Raw genomic sequence first — 24,352 nt, 5'->3', positions numbered from 1 at the left:
CCGTCCATCCCACTCCCTCCCTGCTCCCTGCTGGCAACCGCAAGTCTGCTCTCCATGTCCACGATCCGTTTCTGTTTGGGAGATAGCATCACTTGTGCCCTTTTCAGATGCCACACGTGTGGCTGCATCAATGAAGGCATCCTTAATGCTTCTTTTCACTCAGCCCTTCATCCCACCAGTCTCCATATCACACAGACCCTCTTCTCCGTCCTCACTGACCCCTGCAGCCTCAGGTCTCTGTCACCTTTGGCTTGGGAATGGCAAGAGCCCCCTCCCTGGCCTTTCTGCTTTCAGATGTTCCTACTGGAGTGTGTCTGCAGAGGCTACTCACCCCACTCACTCAGCACATCCGTGCAGCGAGATCAGCCCACGTCTGCTTCTCTCCGCCAAGGCCACAGCAGCCTCGCTACATTCCACTGCGCTGCTGAAGACCAGGGGTGCCAATAACTACATAGAGCCAATAACTTTGGGCTTCCTTCATAAACGCTGAGCCCAAAGAGGAGAAGGATGAGTAAGGCATAAGCAATTTCTTATAGGCTAGAGCATCAGATTCATCTTTCAAATTGATTTCTGTCCTTTGTCCAGAAGTGGCAGAACCCCTGGTCCCATCCAGAACCGTGAGGGGAGGGAAAGGAGGCAGAGCAGCCGGCATGAAAATGACAACAGGGACTTTTTGCAGCAACGTGGATGGAACTAGAGAGTCATACTCAGAGAAGTCAGTCAGAAAGAGAGAGACAAATACCATATGATTTCACTTATATCTGGAATCTAATATACAGCACAAATGAACCTTTCCACAGAGAAGAAAATCATGGACTTGCAGAATAGACCTGTGGTTGCCAAGGGGGAGAGGGAGGGGGAGGGAGTGGATGGGAATTTGGAGTTAATAGATGCAAACTATTGCCTTTGGAGTGGATAAGCACTGGGATCCAGCTGTATAGCACTGGGAATTACGTCTGGTCACTCGTGATGGAGCATGATAATGTGAGAAAAAAGAATGTATACACGTAAATAAATAACTAAACCCAAATATATTTTTAAATTATATAAAAAAGAAAAAACAAAACAAAAAAGAAAGAAAACTGGGACCAGAGTTCCTATTGTGCTTCAGCCTGTTAAGAGCCTGACATAGTGTCCATGAGGATGTGGGTTCGATCCCTGGCCTCGCTCAGTGGCTTAAGGATCTCGAGTTGTCCCAAGCTGCAGTGTAGGCCACAGATGTGGCTTGGATCCGGTGTTGTGGTGACTATAGTGTAGGCCAGCAGCTGCATCTCTGATTCCACACCTAGCCTGAGAACTTCCATATGCTGCGGGTGTGGCCATGAAAAGAAAAAGGAGGAGTTCCCGTCGTGGCAGTGGTTAACGAATCCGACTGGGAAACATGTGCGGGTTCGATCCCTGGCCTCAGTGGATTGAGGATCCAGCCGTGAGCTGTGGTGTAGGTCAGATCTGGCATTGCTGTGGCTGTGGTGTAGGCCGGTGGCTATAGCTCCAATTGGACCGCTAGCCTGGGAACCTCCATATGCCGCAGGTGCAGCCCTAAAAAGACAAAAGACAAAAAAAAAAAAAAAAAAAAAAAAAAAAAAGGTAAGGCTGGTGCAGCGCTGGGGCCGTAGAACTTGGGCTCTTGTTCACGTGGCAAGGTGATTTCAACACCTGTGGATTTTGTGGACCAACAAAAATTGAAAATAAATTTTTGGGCCAATTTATTGTTGTCAATTTTTAATTTTGCCTAGCTGAGACATTAAAAGAAGTGACCATTTACTAAGACCATTACCTTCCCTTCATTATAAAGAGAACATGTCTTATACCCTAAATCATGAAGATTGAACACATTAAAAGGACAGTTATTTGCACTAAATAAATTTAGCCTTATTAAAAAAACCTCACTGCTTTGTCCTTATTTCTCTCATTTTGCCGTGAATGGATGAGAGCTTTATCATGGATGGATACTGTTACTTCTCAGCCAGCCTTGGGTACTGAAGTTGCTAAATTCTATTATTCTCTTTTTTTCCCCCTCCTCTTCTTCTTCTTTTTTTTTTTTTTTTTTTTTGTCTTTTGAGGGCCACACCCGAGGCACATGGAGGTTCCCAGGCTAGGGGTTGAATTGGAGCTGTAGCCGCTGGCCGGCCTACACCACAGCCACAGCAACTCGGGATCCGAGCCGCATCTGCGACCTACACCACAGCCCACGGCAACACGGGATCCCTAACCCACTGATTGAGGCCAGGGGATCAAACCCGCAACCCCACGGTTCCTAGTAGGATCTGTTAACCACTGAGCCACTACAGGAACTCTTCCCTCCTCTTTTTAAGAAATCTTCTTTTGGCTGTGCCAAGGTAAATGGAGTTCCCGGGCCAGGGATCAGATCCGAGCCACAGGTGTGACCTACGTCATAGCTGAGCTCACAGTGAGGCTTGCTGCACAAACCATCTTCTCACTGGGGCTGCGATTAGACTGCTGAGTTAAATCGTGTCTTCGGCACTTACTAGCTGTGTGACATTGTCTGAGGTCTTAACCTCTCTGTGCCTCGTTTTCATCTAGAAAATGTGGATAATGATTTGGACACATCTTTAGGTTGCTATAATGTCCAAAGAGTACACAGTGACAGGCACTCAGGGGGAACTCTCCCCGTAATCACTTTGGAAGTGGGAATATCACTCAGCTGGGAACTCATGTCCAATTTTTTATTTTATCGTTATTATTATTTTTGGCCTTGCTGGCAGCATGCAGAAGTTCCCCAGACAAGGATCGACCCCGTGCCGTAGTAGTGAACAGAGCCACAACAGTGACATGGCTTAATCTTTAACTGCTGGGCCATCAGAGAACCCCATGTCCAATTTTTTTTAAAAAATAATGATCCAGGAATAAAAACACCAAACTTTACCAACCTCCATTCTTTTCAGAAGATTAACTGGCTGGCCTTTCATCCAGTGGAAAAATGTAAAATACAAGCATACCTGGAATATATTAAGGGTTCAGTTCTAGACTAGTACAATAAAGTGAGTCACATGGATGTTTTGGTTTCCTGGTGCATAAACAAGTTATGCCAACACTTTACTGTAGTCTGTTAAGTGTATAATAGTACATGTCCAAAAAAGTCAAGGTACATATCTTAATAAATATATTGCTAAAAGCTAATCATCGTCTGAGCCTTCAGTGAATTGAACCCTTTCGGCAATAGTAACATCAAGCTATGGTGGTCACAGATCACCATAAATATTATAATAAGGACAAAAAAGTTTGCAATATTGCAAGAGCTACCAGATGTGACACAGAGACACGAAGTAAGCAAAAATGATGCCAAGAGACTTGCTCAGTGCGGGGTTGCCACAGACCTTCAATTTGTACAAAATGCAGTGCCTGTGAAGTGCCATAAAACGAGGTTTGCTTATGACTATCTTCACAATTTCTGCCCATCTCTTTCCAGTGAAGAAGAGAGATGGTTCATCTTAATTCTGAAGAGGAACTCACAACTGAGAGTTCTACGCTGATTCTGTTTTTATTTGAATTAACCCTCATATAGGCTTGTAGCTCTCTTACCCTGGTGTCTCAGCAAATACCACTGGACTGGAATGTTTAGCAAACATTCATATAGCGCTAACAGCTACTGAGAGACGTCAATTAAATTGACATGCAATATTTTGTGCAGTCCTTGTAGCAACCCTGTGAGAAGATATTATCCTCTTACAGGCAAGGAAATGGAGCTCAGAGACGTTGATTACCTGGTTGCTAGTAATCAGTGGTACTGGATTAGGACCCAGCACGGACCCAAAGCAGGAGCTTTTCCACCAAACCACACTGTCCTCAAAGTCTCAGCTCCAAGAACTTAGAGTTGATGCCATATTTATTTACTCATATCTTGGCAACTTAATACTCTCATCTGGGCAAAATCACAAATTTATCCTATGTTTCCTTAGGAAGGGCTAGAACAAGAGTCTGCTAAGGATGCAATAGAGAAATAGGCTAATTGTATGTGGAAAGGGGATATTGCCCTGAAATGAATGGGTTCACTGAAAAACTATACATGTTCATTCTGAATCTCCAGTTGTCAAATTTGAAGAGTGTTTTCTTTTCCTTTTTTAGGGCGGCACCTGTGGTGTATGGAAGTTCCCAGGCTAGGGACTGAATCAGAGCAGCAGCTGCCAGCCTATGCCACCACAGCAATGCCAGATCCCTCGCCCACTGAGTGAGGCGGGGGATTGAACTCACATCCTCAGGGAAACTGAGGGTTCTTAACCCTCTGAGCTCCTAAGGAGGGTTTTCTTAAACGCCCTCATTCCCTGGGGAGGGGAGGGGGGGCTCAGCTGTTAGGGAGAGAGCAGTGCACACGAGACTTCGGGAGATGTAACTGCCACGGAATCTAGAATTTCCTAGAGGATTTGCCCTAGGAAAAATTGTGAATTTCTGTTTTCTACACTTTATGAAGGAATTGACCTTAATTTCCTAGTCCACCTGACTCCCTCTTCCTAGATGTCAGCACACAGACTGCTACAGAGAAACGCCAAAACTATCCACATCCTATCTAGCTCTAGCCAGCGCAGCAAGTCAGAGCAAAACGAGACAATTACATCCTTTACTTTGGCAAAGGATTCATTTTGTAATGGTCCTTTTAGAAGAGTTAATGTCTTAGGGAATTATTTTTCCCCTCTTCTTCTTCTTCCTTTTTTTTTTTTTTTTTTTTTGTCTTTTTTTGTCTTTTTAGGGCCGCACCCTTGTCATATGGAGGTTCCCAGGCCAGGGGTCTAATCGAAGTTGTAGCTGCTGGCCTACACCATAGCCACAGCAGCACCAGATCCGAGCTGCATCTGTGACTACACCAGAGCTCACGGCAATGCCGGATCCTTAACCCACTGAGTGAGGCCAGGAATCCAAACCGCAACCTCATGGTTCCTAGTCGGATTCATTTCTGCTGCGCCACAATGGGAACTCCATTTTTCCCCTCTTCTAAAAAAAGTATTTATCACGCACAGCTATGCATTCACAGAGGGAGCTGGAAGCTGGATGGAAGTTATTTTAATTTCATTTTCATTTTCATGAACATGCAGACATATTCTGGAGAGAAGCTGGAAAACCAGCTGGGAAAGTGACTACCATATGGGCCGGCCTTCCAGAATGCTCTATAGCTTCCTGTGACCACCTGCCAACCAACACAGACAACAAAATTCTCCTTTCTCACCATTCACTGGTGTACTCACACTGCATGTCTACAAAGTAGGTAAGAGGGAGCTCTCGTTAGGAATATTGTACTAGGACAAGATCACAGCTAACTAGTGCCACTTGGTCTGCTTATTACTATTTTTTCCCCATGTTTTTCTTTTTTTTTTCTTTTTTGTCTTTTTAGGGCGGCACCCACATCATATGGAGGTTCCCAGGCTAGCGGTCCAATTGGAGCTACAGCTGCCGGCCTACACCACAGCCACAGCAACACCAGATCTGAGCCGAGTCTGCGACCTACACCACAGTTCATGGCAATGAGTGAGGACAGGGATTGAACCCGAAACCTCATGGTTCCTAGTCGGATTTGTTTCCGCTGAGCCACAATGGGAACTCCCAGGTCTGCTTATGTTTGAAATGTTATTTAGGCCTCATTATAGCCATAAAACTCACTGATTTTCTCTTTGCTTGTTTTCATATTGTTTATACCAGCTGGCCTTGAAAAAGCCGCTGCAACTTGTCAAAGTTTAGTTAAAAGGAGTTCCAAGTTCATTGGTGAAGACAGCCTAAGACAGTTATCACTGTTTACAAATGTTTGCATTTGGCTGGAGGGTAATTTTTTTCTGAATTTCATTAAAATATAATTGATTTACAATGTTGTGTTAGTTTCAGGTGTATGGCAAAGTGATTCAGTTACACATATATATTGTATATAAATACACATATATTTTTTTCTTTTATTTGCCTCCATTATAGGTTATTAAAAGATATTGAGAATAGTTCCCTGTGCTATACAGTAGGTCCTCGTTGGTATTTTATTTTTTTATGGCCACGCCTGCACCATATGGAAGTTCCCAGGTCAGGGATTGAATCTGAGCTGCCTGCAGCTGCATCAGTGCCGGATCCTTTAACTCACCATGCTGGGCTGGGGATCAAACCTGCACCTCTGGAGTTCCCATCGTGGCACAGCAGCAACAAATCCGACTAGGAACCATGAGGTTTTGGGTTCAATCCCTGGCCTCACACAGTGGGTTAAGGATCTGGCATTACTGTGAGCTGTGGTGTAGGTCACAGATGCAGCTCGGATCTGGTGCTGCTGAGGCTATGGTGTAGGCCAGCAGCTACAACTTCGATTAGACCCCTGGCCTGGGAACCTCCATATGCCGTGGGTTCGGCCCTAAAAAGACCAAAAAAAAAAAAAAAAAAAAAAAGAAAAAAGACAAACAAACAAAACACCTGCACCTCTGCAGTGACTTGAGCTGCTGCAGTTGGATTCTTAACCCACATTGGGAAATCCTTAGTTATCTATTTTACATAGGGTAGTGTGTATATTTTAATCCCAAACTCCTAGTTTATCCTCCCTCCTTTTCCCTTTGGTTATCATAAGTTTGTTTTTGATGGCTGTGAGTCTTTTTTCTTTTTCTTTTTCAGGCCACACCTGTGGCATTTGGAAGGTCCCTGGGCTAGGGACTGAATTGGAGCTACAGCTGCCAGCCTATGCCACAGCCACAGCAATGCGGGATCCAAGCTGCATCTTCGACCTATACCATAGCTTGAGGCAATGCTGGATCCTTAACCCACTGAGTGCGGCGAGGGTTTGAACCCACACCTTCATGGATGCTAGTTGGGTTCACAACCTGCTAAGCCACAATAGGAACTTCCAGTCTTTTTCTGTTTTGTAAATAAGTTAATTTGTATCATTGTTTAAGATTCCATGTATAAGTGATATCATGTGATATTTGTCTTTGTCTAGCTTACTTCACTTACTGTGATAATCTCTAGGTCCATCCAAGTTACTGCAAATGACATTATTTCATTCCTTTTTAGGGCTGAGTTATATTCTGTTGTGTGTGTGTATGTGTGTGTGTGTATCTATATATCTATATATATGTCTATATCACATTTTCTTTATCCATTCACCTGTTGATGGACAGGCTACTGTAAAAAGTGCTGCTATGAACACCAGGGTGCATGTATCTTTTTTTTTTTTTTTAAATTTAGAAATTTATTCTGTTTAATCCACAAGCTTTATATAGCTTTAGTTTAAAAAACAAAAACAAAAACAAAAAAAAAAAACAAAACAAAACATGTATCTTTTTGATTTATGTTTTCCTCCAGATATATGCCTAGAAGTGGAACTGCAGGATCATGTGGTAGCTCTATTTTCAGGTTTTTATTTCTTTAAAGAAACCTCCATATTGGTCTTCATAGTGGCTATACCAGTTTACATTCCCACCAACAGTCTAGGAGGGTTCCTTTTTCTCCACATTCACACCAGCATTTATTGTTTGTAGACTTTTTGATGATGCCCATTCTGACTGGTGGGAGGTGATACCTCATTGTAGTTTTGATTTGCATTTCTCTAATAAGTAGCAATGTTGGGCATCTTTTCATGTGCCTGCTGGCCATCTGCATGTCGTCTCTGGAGGGTAATATTTTAATCTTATATTTAACTAACTTCTAGATAAAATGAACCATGCCATCTTGTTTACAACCAAATGGCTCCTTGGGACTGACCCAAGTGGGTCATATGTCACAAAACAGAATTTACTGTATAACCCATCTATAGATCTCATATAGTAAAATTATGGAATCCCAATAACAGTGACCAAAGCTTTTAGAATGACACCTTGTAGAAGGTAGAGGGTGCCTTTTCTAAGAGCAACATCCCTCTCAGTGCTCCAGAATAATCAGGTATGCTTAAAGGCATCTGTTGATTATGGCTGATTAAATGACATTTTCCAAAGACATGAGTAGGTCAGTGAAAGAGGACCTATTCCCTTCCAAATAAATTCGTGGAAATAAGCATTTGATTGTCTTCATTTGTGATTAAATAAATTTCCATTAACTGGATCTCCTATTCATTTGAGAATCCAGTTGATTCCTGCCACCACGTTGGAGCATAACAGGCTATTCAGCTGGGCTGTTTGATAGCCTTCAACAAAGCAAACCACTTTCCCCAAAATGCTGTTGTATACTTTCAAAATGGTGTCTCAATTAGAATAAATGCAATTCAACATAATGAATACACGATAGCGTATGTGGAAAAAAAATTTAAATATCCTTTGTGAGAATGTCCTCTCTGAAAAAAACACTTTCCATAATAATGCAAAGGTTGCAGTTACTCACTAGTTACCTCCAGAGATAAGCCAGAGGAGGCTGTGGTCTATTTAGCAAGGAGATCCAGAAAAATGCAGGCAGGACCAGGGCTCCACACAGACATTGTGCATCCTCCTAAGTCGCTGCCTCAAACAGGATCCTTAAAGAATTTGGCTGACCTGCTGGGCTGAACATGAATCTTGTTTCAAAAGAAACAGACTCAGTGTGGAAGTGGATACACCACCACTTTTATAGCATTCTGCAGAGCTGGAAACCAGATTCCTTTCCTGGGGCTGGGTCAGATACGAGAGGACAGCCTTGTTAGCGGACAATCTGGACCACACAGAGAACAGGCTCTACAGCTGTAACCACTCCCACAACAAGCAGCCTTTGTGCTCCTGCAGTCCAAGCTGGCGCCAGACCCCTGCGGCCCTGCAACCCCGCTGACGGCGCTGAGAGGACCAAGTGCACATCCACTCGTGGACGGAGTATTTGCACACACACTTGATCCCGAGTAACATGCTCAGGAGAAATTCCCAAGAGCAGGACAACTGGGTCCAGGCGTGCATACAAGGCTTCAGAAACCGCCCTCTGTAAGCCTGTACTAATTTGAATTCCACCAAAAGCGCATGAGATGTGTTTCTCTGTACTCTCAGAAGCATTAATTATAAGTTTTCACCTTTGCCAATGGGATAGGTGAAAAACTGCCTCTCTTTACTTTCTGTGCTACATTATTAGTATTAATATGTATATATATATTTTGGTGGTCCCGTGGCATATGGAGTTCCCAGGCCAGGGATCCAATCTGAGCTGCAGTCGCAACTTATGCCACAGCAGCCACAACACCAGATCCTTAACCCACGGTGCGGGCCATGGATGTGAACCTCAGTCCCAACTCTCCAGAGACACTGCCCATCATATTGCACCACAGCAGGGATTCCTAGTGTTAATCTGTAGTATCTCTTTATCTTACCTTCAGTGAGTTAAATCTTATTTATCCTTGCAGTGTGGGTGAAGGAGGCAGTGGAAAATTTAACTTATCCGTATTTACTCTGCTAGCTGATGGGCCTTGTAAAACTCAGGCACAGGTCACAAACAATAATGCGCTTATTTTTAAGTCTGCTTATATTATGCTGGGTATAGCTTCAACTCACGTGAAATTGGAGGCTGGGGATTCTGGTCTGGTGATCTCACGGATAACAGAAGGAGAGGGAGGAGGGGGCTGCTGTCCAAGCAGAAAAAATGTACTATGGGGGGGCCCTTTCTAACATTTTCAAAGTTTTTTTCTTCCCATTTTCTTCTTTATCCACCCTGGACTTTCAAAATTGTGTGGTTTGTTGTTTTTGTTTTTGCTTTTTAGGGCTGCACCTGCGGCACATGGAGGTTCCCAGGTGAGGGGTCGAATCGGAGCTACAGCTGCTGGCCTATGCCACAGCCACAGCAACTCCAGATCTGAGCTGTGCCTGCCAACCTACACCACAGCTCACGGCAACGCCAGATCCTTAACCCACAGAGTGAGGCCAGGGCTCAAACCTGCAACCTCAAGGTTCCTAGTTGGATTCATTTCCGCTGCACCACAATGGGAACTCCCCCAAAATTGTGTTTTTGATGGTCATTTAATAACACATGAAATACTGATTAAGTGAGAAAAGTAAGTTTAAAAATAATATCATCCTAATTTTGTTAAGAGTGAAACAATATGTGGGTGAATGTATATAAGTAAAAGTAACCAGAAGAAAAGAAAACAAAATGTTAATGATGTTTTGCTAGATGATGTAATTTTTTTTTTTAAGTCTTACCCACAGCATGTGGAAGTTTATGGGCCAGAGATCAAACTCAAGCTACAGCAGTGACAATGCTGAATTCTTAATCACTAAGCCACCAGAGAACTCCTAAATTTTCTTCTCTACATTTTTCTGTATTTTCCAAATTTTCTACAGTAAATATGTATTACTTTAATAATTAGGAAAAAATAATACATTTTTAAACAGTAAGTGGTTATTAATTTCTCTGCATCTATAAAACTCCATTCCTTATATCTTCATAGCCCATCAAAGACTTATCAAAAAGAACAAAATTAGAGTTGCAAATATATTTCAAATTGGGTGCCAACTGCCATTAACCAGTGGTGGCCGACTGCAGCTTTATTTTCAAAAGGATTCTGAAGCTGAGTCCTCATCTCCCAGGAGAGAGCTGGGATCATGGAGCAATATTTAGCATGGAAAGGGCTGCTGGAAGCTAGAGTGAGCATCAGGCTATTTATCTTCCCTGAAGCGGACACCAGGCTAAGACACTGGGTTTGAGGTCATCTAGTTGAAACCCTTATGAATTGATGAGGAAACTGAGGTCCAGAGAGATGAAACAAATACTCAGGGCTCTAAAGGCAGAGCCAAGACTAGGACCTAAGGAAGGAGACTGGCCTTTGGTCTCCCTTCTGCTTTCAGCTTATTCATTCATGCTCACGGGCGCCTCTGGACCACAGCGACGGAGCAAGGGCTCACCCACCCTGGCCTCTGAGAATGCACTTCTTTCCGTCAACTTCATCCCTCCTGCCCCAAATGCCTGGTCTCCCCTGACTCTGTTTCTTAGGTGGCTGTCTTCTCCATACCAACCTTCCATATGGAGAGAGATTAAAACAAATCTCAAGGCTTGGGTGGAGTGACAAAGCTCTCCCATTAGGTGGCAGTATCAACAAGGAATAGACAAAAGCAGACATCTGTAGGGCACTTAACCCAAGCTGTGGAAAAGCAAAACCATCCCCAGGATATTTTGCAGACATGTTTGTATCAAGGGGCTTTAAAATCTACAAAGTAGATAAAAGACTGGAAGGAAATATACCAAATTTATTTTCAATAAGGTGGTCTTTTAAATCATTTCCTTTTTAATGATTTGCGTCTTCTGTATCTTTTATAATGAACACAAAATTTTCATAAAGAAGTTATTGAAGGAGTTCCTGAGGGTCAAAGATCTGGTGTTGCTGCAGTTGGGGCATAGGTCACAGCTGCAGCTCAGACTGGATCCCTGGCCTGGGAACGTCCATAGGCCATGGGTGTGGCCATGAACAAAGGAAGTTATTGAAATAGTGACAGATTATTTCAGTAAAATGTATGCAAAGTTTGAATACTAAAAGGACGTTTACAAAAGCATAACAGAAATGTGAAAACCTATGTTTCTTTTCTTTTTTCTTTTTTTTTTGTCTTTTTGTCTTTTTAAGCCATACCTGTGCCATCCCAGGCTAGGTGTCCAACCGGAGCTGTAGCTGCCAGCCTACACCACAGCCACAGCAACTTGGGATCCAAGCTATGACCTACACCACAGCTCAAGGCAATGCCAGATTCTTAACCCACTGAGCAAGGCCAGGGATTGAACCTGCAACCTCATGGTTCCTAGTCAGATTCATTTCCTCTGCACCACGACCAGAACTCCGAAAACCTATATTTCTGTCTCTTGTCGTATAATCATGCAAATATAAATGTGTAAAAAAAATAAAAAAAATACAATTCTGTAATGCTTCAGGAATATGTATATTTTAAAATATGATTTTAAAATTTATTATCCATGTTTCTTAAAAAACCAACGGTGATAGATTTAAATTGGAGGTACAATACTAAATCACTAGCATATGCAACCATCCCATCATGACACAGTATTTTCTTTATATTCACTTGCTTAGTGTGAAGAGGATTTACATAAATATGTAGGGCTTATGCTGCTTCACCTCAAAATAACCTAAAATTGAACTTAGGGCATTAGTTTCCTTTACATAGGTGTTAAAACTTTTAAACTCTTATTCACAAATAAATGTGTTGCTATCTCTGGAGTATATATATATGTACATATATATGAACATATTTAGTAGGGCTTACTATAAATAATCAGCAAAAATGTCCGGTGGTTTTTTTCTTTTTGGCTAAATTCTTTTGGCGGGGGGTGGGGTGGGGTGGGCTGCTGCTGTGGCATATGGAAATTCCTAGGCCAGGGAACCACTGCAGTTAAATGCCAGGTCCTTTAACTGCTAGGCCACCAGGGAATGCCTACATTCTTCATTTTAACTGTTTTTTCTTTTAAGATATTTCCTTTACCACTCTTCAAATAGAACTTTAATTTTGAGCTGAGCTATTATAGAAAATGAGGCCCTTCATGAAAACCTGCCTAAAGTCCTTACCTGGCAACCCAGGAACAATGTGACTCTCTGGTTCCCGAAAGGCAGAATGATTTCTCTTCTCCGTGGTTGATAGCACAGGTGGCTGTTGGGGGGCAGTGGCTTTCTGGGACTTTTCCAACAAGGAGCCCCCACCTGCATCTTGGCTTGGTTCTGTGGTTCTAGGCTGTGCAGTCGCCGTGTGGGTCACCATTTTGCGGTCAAGTTTCACTAAGAGTGAAAGAGCAGCTGTCATTGGTTGGGTTTCTTTTCCGAACTTTAAAACCACTAAAATTGCGGGAGTTCCTGTTGTGGCACAGTGGAAACGAATCCGACTAGGAACCATGAGGTTGCTGGTTTGATCCCTGGCCTCACTCAGTGGGTTAAGGATCTGGCATTGCCGTGAACTGTGGTGTAGGTCACAGACGAGGCTCAGATCCTGCATTGCTGTGGCTGTGGCAAAGGCCGGGAGCTGCAGCTCCCATTCGACCCCTAGCTTGGGAACCTCCATATGCCTCAGGTGCAGCCCTAAAAATAAATAAATAAATAAATAAATAAATAAAATAAAACCACTAAAATTGATGGTAATTTTTTTTTTTTTTTTGGTTGCCTTGTGGCATATGGAATTCCTGGATCTGAGCCGCAGTTGCAACCTACACCACACATGCTGCAATGCCAGATCCTTAACCCACTATGCCTGCCTGAGTTCAAACCAGTGACCCAGGGCTCCAGAGACACCAATGACCCCATTGTGCCCCCAGAGGGAACTCTGTGGGTAGATTTAAAGTCATGGATATTTGGGGAGTTTCCATTGTGGCTCAACAGGTTATGAACCCAACCAGTATCCATAAGGATGAGGGTTCCATCCCTGGCCTCACTCAGTGGGTTAAAGATCTGGTGTTGCTTTGGCTGTGGTGTAGACAGGCAGCTGCAGCTCCAATTTGACCCCTGGCCTGGGAACATCCATATGCCAACACGGGTATGGCCCTAAAAAGCAAAAAAATAAAAAAATAAAAAAAATAAAATAAGAAATAAAATCATGGATATTTGGGAATGATAACCCATCCAAGATATGCCAGAGCCCCATAAAAAAACTCTTCACTCTAGTTTTCAAATCAATAATCAGTTCTCTTCTAATTAGCTTCCTAAAAGTTTCATGTAAAGAAATGGACAAAGACACAACTTAAACCTAAGGTTCTGAGATCCTTCACCCTTCCTCCAGTACTGATACTTTAGTACCTCAGCACGCTTTCAGCAGCTCTTCCTTCTCGTGGTGCATGTTTATATACATGACATGACAGGACTGATCTACAGCTGACTTAGCCACACCCTAATATATCATAAATTTTCTAAAATGTTTATCAAAACTAAATGTTAACTTATTTGAGGTTGTTAGAAAGCATATGCTGAACAGCGTTTTTAAGATGGGGAAGAATCTTTTGGAAAATTGAAAACAATCTCAATGTAAGTAAATATAAAAAATTTGACACTTGTAATAACTTGCATTAAAGACATAGTAAATGCTCACTTAATTTAAGGCAGGGCTTGTTCACGTGAAGTATACCTGAAACCAGGCAGAAAAAAGAACACCACAGATTTCGCATTTGTTGTGAGAATACAGACATCCCCTTTTACCCCCAAATGTGATGCAGCCGACTCACGATTTTGACAGAAAACTTCGTCAGACCCGTCAGGACACTGCTCCACTCCATCGCAAGCCAGCGTGATGTCAATGCAACAGCCGTCATCACAGAAGAAGTGGTATCGTGAGCAAACTTTTGAGCATCCTGTTTGTAAACAAGTCTCACGTCACAGGGGTGCAGGAAAGTAGAGATTGGACTGTGCTAAGAGGAACAGAGACTGTGCACGTGAAGAAATGCATTTGGGTGAAAGAGAGGCAGACAATGAGGGAACACCTCACGGACTGTGCTGGAGCAACAAGTTCTGGAAAGGTGAGGGGCTGTCTTCTCGACCTTCCTAACTTAATTCTCAGGAATCACCATGGGCTCTTCATCTTAGGGCTGTCCCCAAGCCAACAGTGCCTCAGAGGTGGGGACAGAGAAGCAGCTGCTCTGGTCTTCCCCATCCAGCCTGCTCCCCTCCCTCAGGTGGCTCATTGCAGCCATTCGTCCATCGTCATCTCCTCAGCAGGCCACCTACCACCGTGTCACCCGAGGCACGGCACAGCCGACTGTGTTTCATCAGAAGCACCCCTTTTTATGTTATGTCTTGCATTCATGTTTCCTAAGTGATAATTTTTATGGAGATCAACTTTCTACTACTGAACTCTGCTTGCTGAACTCCTGACATCCTTGGGGTCGTAAAGAATAAACAGAATCTTTAGCTACTACCTGGGGCAAATTTATTTTCTGCAAATAGTGAAATTCTATCCCTTTTGGAGCTCATAGGGGTTTTAACCCACAGAGCTCCATATATTTCCTTTTCTATTACATTACTTGGCCGCCCTGTGGCATATGGAGTTCACTGAATCCTTAACCCACTGTGCCGGGCCAGGGATCGAACCTGCCTCCTCTGCTCCAGAGATGCCAACGATCTTGCTGCACCACAGCAGGAACTCCACTTACATGTCTTTTCTTGAAATGTGTTCCCAACTCTAGGTGACGCCAACCTCACTAGACTTCGCTACCTAACAACTGGCTGACTTTTGGACACTAGTTATGCAGATTAAAGGCATGAGGCTGCAAGAAGTCATAAGGAGTTCTGCGATTTTCCAGGGAAGGACGGATTGGACTGTTGTCTCAGGACATGGGAGAATGGTAAATGATCAGATTTCTGAGACAAATGGCTGAGCATAGACACATGCTCACAGATTCTACAGGAAAGCAGTTCAATGAAAACACTGGGAGAGGAGACCACCTGGGTGGAAGGCAATCTGACGATATCTGGACTCTGGAGGAAGAAGAGAGTAAAGAAAAGAAATGGTGGTGGAAACTCCTGAGAAAGAAGAGAACACAGGAGCCCGCAGTTATGACTGAGAACTTGGGTCCCCAGAGGAGAATCTGCTTCAGTCACAGGGAAGGAGTTGGGAGGAAAAGTAAAGGGAAACGCTGTGAACAGCAGCAGAATGCAGCCTCTGCTCACGTTTCTTAAATTCATGACATGAAAATCCTAAGTATCTCAAGGCTTTACTTATTCCTGGGTAGTTTTGGAGATAGATTCATATTGGTAAATTAGCCATCTATTTCTGGATTAGTGGTCTTCAAACTTATGGACTAAACATATCTTCAATCTTTAAATCATAGGCTTGGACCCCTGTATGAACATGTTATCCATGTTATGAAAGAGACTGAACATTTAAAGAAGGTTAAAAATAAAAATACAAGTTCTGGGGAGTTCCCATTGTGGCTAAGCAGGTTAAGAACCTGACTAGTGTCCATAAGGATGTGAGTTTGATCCCTGGCCTTGCTCAGTGGGTTAAGGATCCAGCGTTGCTGCAAGCTTCAGTGCATGTTGAAGATGAGACTGGATCCGGCGTTGCTGTGGCTGTAGGCCAGCAGCTATAGCTCTGATTTGACTGCCAGCTCAGGAACTTCCATATGCTGCAGGTGCAGCCTTAAAAAAAAAAAGAAAAGTTCTGGTGCCTTCTTTTCCATCCTAAAAATGTCCTGACCATCTGTGGGGGATCCTATTTGGAGACCATTTATCTGGATCATCTTAGAAGTGTTTGTTGCCTTGCTCTCTAAATGGATTATTTTTTGCAGAGCTTGAAAACACGCACTCTCTTTATCTACAACTGAACCATGTTATTGCAGAAGCAGGAGTATGTGTGTGCCTTTTACCCCAGAAGATGCCACCCTTGGTTACCATGAAAGCTCCTCATTAACTGCAAAACCCAGGTATGTAATAGAGGGGACAGAAACACCTCTTGTTTTCGGTGTCTCTGTGTTATATTAACTTTAATTCTTATGTTATTCCAATTGAACTAGTGAGTGATTCCAGACAGCAGTTAATACTACAGCATTCTTTTAATTTTCAATATAAAGCTATGTATGTAAAACCTCTACCCAAGTGGCCTTTCAATAATCAAAGATGAGTCACATCACTCTGGGGCTTCAAACACACTTTACCATCATCCTGAGAAAGGCCAGAAATGTACAAATAGCGACTTGCCTTGGGAGTCCCAGAAAACTGGCCTGAGAACAAAAGCCAGAACAATAAGTGGCTGGTGAGGTGTCAGCCCTCTGCCTCCATCAGCTAAGGCCCTTTCTCCCTCTTGGTGTCTTGGTCATACAGAGGCCACCCTTTTCTAATTTCCGTAGGGGCGACAGCTTCCCAGGAGCACATCCTCCCAGTAGCAGCACTTGACCTGGGCCCAGAGCCCGGAGCCCTGCTCCCAGGAGGACAGCTCTCTGGGCCCCGCCGACCTCTGCTGGTGACTATCCCAGTTGGAGCTGATGCTGTGTTTCCAGCAGCCTGGAGCATGGCCAACATTCCAAGGTACTTTTTGAGCAACTGTCTGGCTCTTCTGTGAAGTTGCAGTAAATCAACAGACAGGGCCTGTTGGCATGTGCGCTGGGCTGGACGGCTGGCTTGCTCACCATCACTGACTCACAGTGCCCCGGGGGGCCAGAGTCTGGGGTCACTGCTCTTTCCTTAGAGGAAGCTTACACCCTGGCTGGCCAGGGAAACGGCCAACCTCAATTTTTTTTTTTTTTTTTCCTTTTAGGGCCACACCTGCAGCATATGGAAGTTCCCAGGCTAAGGGTCCAATGTGGGATCTGAGCCTCATCTGTGACTTACACCACAGTTCACGGCAACACTGGATCCTTAACCGACTGACTGACACTAGTCAGATTTGGTTCTGCTGCACCATGATGGGAACTCCCACATTCCAAACTTTTTATCCTCATTGTCCTGACTGCTGGCTTGATTACCATCCAAATACTGAGGAACAAAGATGTAGGAGGCAGGGGCAAGGTCTGTGGAGCCCACTTCATGCACAGTTCCTGCAAACGCTGAGAAAGTATCCGCTGACGGAGGGGCAGGACCCCACACAGACATCCTCCCAGCACTTCTCCAGGGTGAGCTCAGTATCTTTAGTGCTGCCAAGTTCTATATAAGTTTTTTTTTTAACTTGATGAATTAATCTTAGAAATGTAGATGTTTGGAAAAGTAAGACACTGAGAAATGAGATAAATGAGTTTACATTGTACAGCAGAATATAAGAAAAATATATGTTGAGCTATGTTATCAACCTGTGTATCTTTGTAGAGTATCTATGAAGGTTTTTTTTTTTTTTTTTTTTTTTTATGTCTGACCTTGTGGGATGTGGAAGTTCCCAGGCCAGGGACTGAATCTGAGCTGCAGCTGCATCAACACTGGATCCTCTAACCCAGTGTGCTGGGCGGGGGATTGAACCTTTGTCTCTGCCATGACCTGAGCTGCTACAGCTGGATTCTTAGCCCATTGCACTATAGCAGGAACCCCTCCAAGAAAAATTTTAAATAGTCCTTTTAAATCGACACATGTGCTTCCTATATTTTAATGTGGCTTAAATGTACTATTTAGATGCAGTCTGTGAACAGACATATCAAAAAGATCACCCTCTTTTAAACAAGACTCTCTCCTGGAAAAGCCAGATGATTGTCTCTTACGAAATGGAGTCAAGGAGAGACGGAGCATCTGCGGGGTCCCGAGGCTCAGAATCTAGTCTCATCCCCTGGGGGCGAGGGAGGGTCCCCTATCCTGACTTGGCAGTGTCACTTCGCCCCAAATCTAATGCAGCCTATTTTTGTCATATTTTTGGTGAAGACTTTCTCATTCAACAATGGCCAAAGATAAAATGGAAGAGCCCATGGGATGCATAGTCAGAATATAAAATGCCGCTTAAACACCCATGGCCTGGTTTCTGTTGGCCATTGTGGATGTGAGGGAAGAACTGTCTTCTCACCTCCTGTGGAGAAGGCCTGGGGGAGCACTGTCACTGAGACGTTGTCGGAGCTCCTCTGGCCGGCAGTGTCCATGACCGTCAGCTGAAAGGTGTATGTCCCTTCCTGTAGGTGGGACAGCTTCAGGGTTCCTGACTGAGGCACCTGATACCCAAGGAGAGAACATCATGTTTAGTGAGGAGACCTGAGGCACAGAGTCCAACATCATCTGCCCTGGAAATCGGCGTCATTGGGCCATGACCACATCTCCCTCCTGGTCCACGGTTGCAGAAGACTGAGTCACACGCTGTCTTGGCAGGTTGGGCCTATTTTGGTCAGAAGACTTGAGCTTTGGTGGGATTGGGGCCTGACACCCTCTTTCTTCTGGAAACTTACCTTCCCACCCCCCATCCACAAGACTGCAAGGGATGGGTCAGTTATGAGCTCTCCCCATGGCCTCTGGGGTGAAGCCTGAACCAAGGGGAGCCCGTGGCCATGCATGGGCAGGTGGGAAGCAGGGATCTGCCCATGTGGAGGTACAGGGCAGGCCTCACTCTCCCCAACTCTGGCTCAGAATCAGGCAGGTCTTGCTAGGCGGGCCCTGGGCAATAGGTTACACCACTTCTTATTGCTTTTGGGACTTGGACAGGAGGCATAGACATGGGTGCAGATGAGACCACCCTGGAGCATAATGACGTGGGCCCTGCAGCCTTGAGTGAGGTGGTGTGAGAGAGGAGCTCTCTCCTCTGTCCCAGCTGGGCTTGCAGGACTGCAGACCTAAGACCCCCGAGACCAGCAGTTGCGGGGTTTGCTGTCCTGGCATGCATGAGAGGAGAGGGTAGACTGTAGGACTGAGTCAGAGTGGGGATTTAAGGTGGGAGTGACAGGGGGACACTGAGTGTGGCCATACGAGTGAGGCTGAGATGAAGTCAGTGGAGACTTTTACAGACCAGGGAAGCTACGAGGCTGGGGGCTGGGTGGGCCATCCATCCACACAGACACTGTCTACACCCAGGCCCTGGTCAGGTCTGAGATGGCGAGTGAGTCACTGGGCTTCTGGGCATCAACACTCAGCATGCTGGTGTCACACTACAACTCTGTGGGCCGGGGGTCCTCTGAGAAGCCTCTTTTCCACACTGGGGCTGGAAGGACAGAGCATCGCCCTCTAAGGGGCCAGTCCACCACCTGGGCTTTGGCTGCCTCCCTCCAACCTTCCTAGGTACCCCCTCTCTGCTGCAGCAACTCTGTATCCAGATCCAGACCATGGTCATTACCTTCAGCAACCTGTGTCTTCTGATTAAATATCTCTTCCTTGGCTTTTGTTTTGTGAGTTGATGATCTTTATATTTTTTTTTATTTTGAAATTTTTATGGAAGCATAGTTGATGTACAAGGTGGTGATAATTTCTGCTATAAAAGTGATTCAGTTATACATGTACACACATCCATTCTCTTTCAGATTTTTTTCCCACATAGATGATCACAGAATATTCGGGAGAGTTCCCTGTGCTATACAGCAGGTCCCCACTGGCCAATCATTCCATATACCTCAGTGTGCATATTCAATCCCAAGCCCCCATTCCATCTGCCACGCCCCCACACACACACCTGTCCCCTTTGGTAACTGTAAGTTTTCCAAAGTCTGTAATTCGTTTCTCTCTAAATAAAATCATTTGTATCCTTTCTTTAGATTTCACATATAAGTGATATCATATGGACAATCTTTCATCAAATGACCGCTCTGGTCCACCTTATTCACTTGGCAGAAAGAATATGCTTTCTCAGCAGCTAAATTTCCACCCAGCCTTCGGGCAAGGGCATTCTAACAAGTATACCTGAGGTGTGCAGAAGTTTGTCTCCAAAACCTTTTCAGATTAAAGAGAGTTTGAAAAAATCTGCTTACAGAGGAAGGATAGCTTTGTCAGATTGTGCAGCTCAGCTAACCCTGGCTGTCAATGATAGTCAGCTATCTCGATGAGAAAGTTTTCAGAGCTGCTGGGTTTGACAAGAGAAAAGGGAGACTAACAACTGCTGAGAGGGGAGATAGGATTAAGATGGTGGAATAGAAGGACTGGAGCTCAACTTCTCTTCTAAAAACAACAAAATTTACAACCAAATGCTGAGCAATCTTCAACCAAATGGACCAGAAACCTTCAAAAAGATATCCACTCCAGAAGACAAAGAGGAGGCCACATCAAGAGGTAGGAGGGGTGATTTCACGATATAAGCAACCCCATACCTCTTGGGTGGGAAGCCCCACAGACTGGAAACTAGCTGGTTCATAGAGACCCACCTACAGGAGTGAGAGTTCTGAGCTTCACATCAAACTCCCACGTGTGGGGATCTGGCACTGTGAGAAAGAGCCCCCAGAGCATCTGGAATTGAAGGCCAGTGGGGCTTGTGTGTAGGAGCTCCCCGGGACTAAGGGAAACAGAGACCCCATTCTTAAAAGGCACACACAGACATTCAGGTGCACTGGGTTGCATGGCAAAGCAAAGTCTCCATAGGGATCTGGGTCAAACCTGACTGCAGTTCTTAGAGCACCTCCTGGGAAAACAGTGGGTAACTGTGGCTTGTTGTGGGGGAAGGACATTGGAAGCAAAGCTCTCAGGAATATTCTGCAGTGTGCCTTTCTCTGGAGGTGGCCATTTTGGGAAAATCTGGCCCGACCCATCAGTGTTGAGAAGCCCAAGACCAAACAACAATCCAAGTGGAATCACAGCCCCGCCCATCAGTAAACGGGCTACCTAAAGACCCCCCAGGCACACAGGCCCTCTAATCCCATACAGAGACAAAGCCCCACCCACCAGAGGGATAGGAATCAGCTCCACCTACCAGTGGGCAGGCATAAGTCTCTCCCATCAGGAAGCCTACAGCAAGCCCCCATACAGACTTCAGCCACAAGGGGGGAAGACACCAGAAGTAAGAGAGGCTACAACTCTTTTATCTGTAAAAAGGTCACCACACAAAAAACCTATAAAAGTGAAAAGACAGAGAACTATAACTCAGATGAGGGAGAAAGAAAAAACCCCAGAAAATCAGCTAAGTGATGAGAAGATTCTCAGCCTCCAGGAAAAAGACTTGAGACTGTTGATGCTGAAGAAGATGCAAGACATTGGAAATAAACTGGAGGCAAAGATTGATAATTAAGAGCAAACACTGATCAAAGAAATACAAGATTTAAAACTTAAACAAGTAGAGATGCAAAACACAATAACTGAAATAAAAAATTCATTAGAAGCAACCAATAGCAGAATACAGGAGGCAGAAGAATGAATAAGTGAGGTGGAGGACAGACTAGTGGCAATCATTGATGTGGAACAGAAAAGAGAAAAAAGATTGCAAAGAAATGAAGAGAGTCTCAGAGAACTTTGGGACAACATTAAACGCACCAACATCTGTAATATAGGGGTGCCAAAAGGAGAAGAGAGAGAGAAGGGGACAGAAAACATATTCCAAGAGATAATAGCCAAAAACTTCCCTAACATGGGAAAGGAACCCCTCACTCAAATCCAGGAAGTGCAAGGAGTACCATATAAAATAAACCCAAGGAGGAATACCTCGAGACACATATTAATCAAACTGACCAAAATTAAAGACAGAGAGAAAATCTTGAAAGCAGCTAGGGAAAAGAAACAAATAAAATACAAGGCAACCCTGATTAGGTTATCGGCAGATTTTTCAGCAGAAACTCTGCAGGCGAGAAGGGAGTGGCACGTTATACTTAACATGAAGAAAGGAAAAAAACTCCAACCAAGATTACTTTACCCAGCAAGGCTCTCATTCAGATTTGAAGGAGAAATCAAAAGCTTCACAGATAAGCAAAAGCTAAGAGAATTCAGCAACACTAAACCAGCTTTACAACAAATACTAGGAGTTCCCTTCATGGCTAAGTGGTTAATGAATCTGACTAGAAACCATGAGGTTGTGGATTCAGTCCCTGGCCTTGCTCAGTGCGTTAAGGATCCGGTGTTGCCGTGAGCTGTGGTGTAGGTTGTAGATGCGGCTCAGATCCCGTGTTGCTATGGCTCTGGCATAGGCCAGTGACTACAGCTCCGATTGGACCCCTAGCCTGGGAACCTCCATAAGCCATGGGAGCAGCCCAAGAAATGGCAAAAAGACCAAAAAACAAAAACAAACAAACAAACAAAAACCTAAACTAAAAGAACTTCTCTAGGCACAAAAGAAAAGGCTGCAACAGGAAACAAAAATACCACAAATGACAAGGCTCACCAGTAAAGGTATATATACAGTAAAGATATGATGTCATCCACGAATAATTATGCCACCAAAATCAGAAATCGTGAGAAGAGGAGGGTACAAATGCAGGACACTGGAGATGCGCTTGCAATTAAGAGACCAACAACTTAAAACAATATCATTTATATATAGACTCATGTCAAAACTTCATAATAACTACAAACCAAAAATCTGCAATTGATACACAAACAAATAAGAAAAATCCACTCAAATATGACACTAAAGATAGTCATCAAACTAGAAGAGGAGAGAACAAGAGAAGAAGGGAAGAAAAAGAGCAACAAAAACAAATCTGAAACAATTAATAAAATGGCAATAAGAACATACATATCAATAATTACCTTAAATGTTAATGGACTAAACGCCCCAATCAAAAGACACAGACTGACTGAATGGATACAAAAACAAGACCCATATATATGCTGTCTTCAAGAGACCCACTTCACTTCTAGGAACACATACAAATTGAAAGTGAGAGGATGGAAGAAAATCTTCCATGCAAGTGGAAATAAAAAGAAAGCTGGAGTAGCAATACTCATATCAGACAAAATAGACTTTAAAATGAAGAATATTTTAAGGGACAAGGAAGGTCACTACATAATGATCAAAGGATAAATCCAAGAAGAAGATATAACAATTTTAAATATCTACGCACCCAACACAGGTTCACCACAATAAGGCAACTGTTAACAACCTCAAAAGGACAAATTGGCAATAACACAAAAGTAGTGGGGGACTTTTAACACCCCACTTACAGCAATGGACGGATCATCCAGACAGAAAATCAGTATGGAAACACAGGCCCTGAATGAAGTATTAGACCAGATGGACTTAATAGATATTTATAGGACATTCCATCCAAAAGCAACAGATTACACATTCTGCTCATGTGCACATGGAACATTCTCTAAGATTGATCACATCCTGGGCTACAAATCAAACCTTGGTAACTTTAAGAAAACTGAAATCATATCAAGCATCTTTTCCGACCACAGCGCTATATGACTGGAAATCAACAACAAGAAAAAAACTGCAAAAAACACCAATGCATGGAGACTAAACAACATGCTACTAAACAACCAGTGGATCACTGAAGAAATCAAAGGGGAAATTAAAAAATACCTACAAGCAAAGGACAATAAAAACACAACACTCCAAAACCTATGGGATGCAGCAAAAGCTGTTCTAAGAGGAATGTTTATAGTAATACAAGCCCACCTCAGGAAACAAGAAAAAGCTCAAATAAACAAGCTAACTTTACATCTAAAGCAGCTCGAGAGAGAACAGGCAAGACCTAAAGTTAGTAGAAGGAAAGAAATCATAAAGATCAGAGCAGAAATCAATGAAATAGAAATGAAGAAAACCATAGAAAAGATCAATGAAACGAAAAGCTGGTTCTTTGGAAAGGTCAACAAAATTGATAAACTCTTAGCCAGACTTCTCAAGAAAAAAAGAGAGAGGACTCAAATCAATAAAATTAGAAATGAAAAAGGAGAAGTAACAACGGACATCACAGAAATACAAAGGATCATAAGAGACTACTATATGCAACTATACAACAATAAAAAATGGAAAACCTAGAAGAAATGGACAAATTCTTAGAAAGGTACAATCTTCCAAGACTAAACTAAAATGAAATATAGAAAAAGATGAATGGACCAATCACAAGAACTGAAATTGAAAGTGTGATTAAAAAATTTCCAACAAACAAAAGTCCAGGACCAGATGGCTTCACAGGCAAATTCTATCAAGCATTTAGAGAAGAACTAAATAGTTTCAGATCCTTCTGAAACTATTTCAAAAAATTG

General features: G+C 43.5%; 1 protein-coding gene across 1 annotated transcript in view; it reads right to left on the bottom strand.

The window, feature by feature from the left end:
• Positions 1 to 24,352, bottom strand: part of LRP11 (LDL receptor related protein 11) — a 59,748-nt gene that overhangs the window by 7,750 nt on the left and 27,646 nt on the right. The window contains exons 3-5 of the mRNA XM_001928988.5: positions 18,309 to 18,450; positions 14,059 to 14,184; positions 12,422 to 12,628 (exon numbers count right to left, since the gene is read on the bottom strand). Of these exons, the coding sequence (XP_001929023.1) occupies positions 12,422 to 12,628; positions 14,059 to 14,184; positions 18,309 to 18,450 (475 nt within the window). The remainder of the gene's footprint in view (positions 1 to 12,421; positions 12,629 to 14,058; positions 14,185 to 18,308; positions 18,451 to 24,352) is intronic.

Source organism: Sus scrofa, chromosome 1 (genome assembly GCF_000003025.6).
Source record: "Sus scrofa isolate TJ Tabasco breed Duroc chromosome 1, Sscrofa11.1, whole genome shotgun sequence".
NCBI classification, from domain to species: Eukaryota; Metazoa; Chordata; class Mammalia; order Artiodactyla; family Suidae; genus Sus; species Sus scrofa.
The sequence above is the reverse complement of the archived record's forward strand: the minus strand, read 5'-3'. Positions and strand labels throughout refer to the sequence as shown.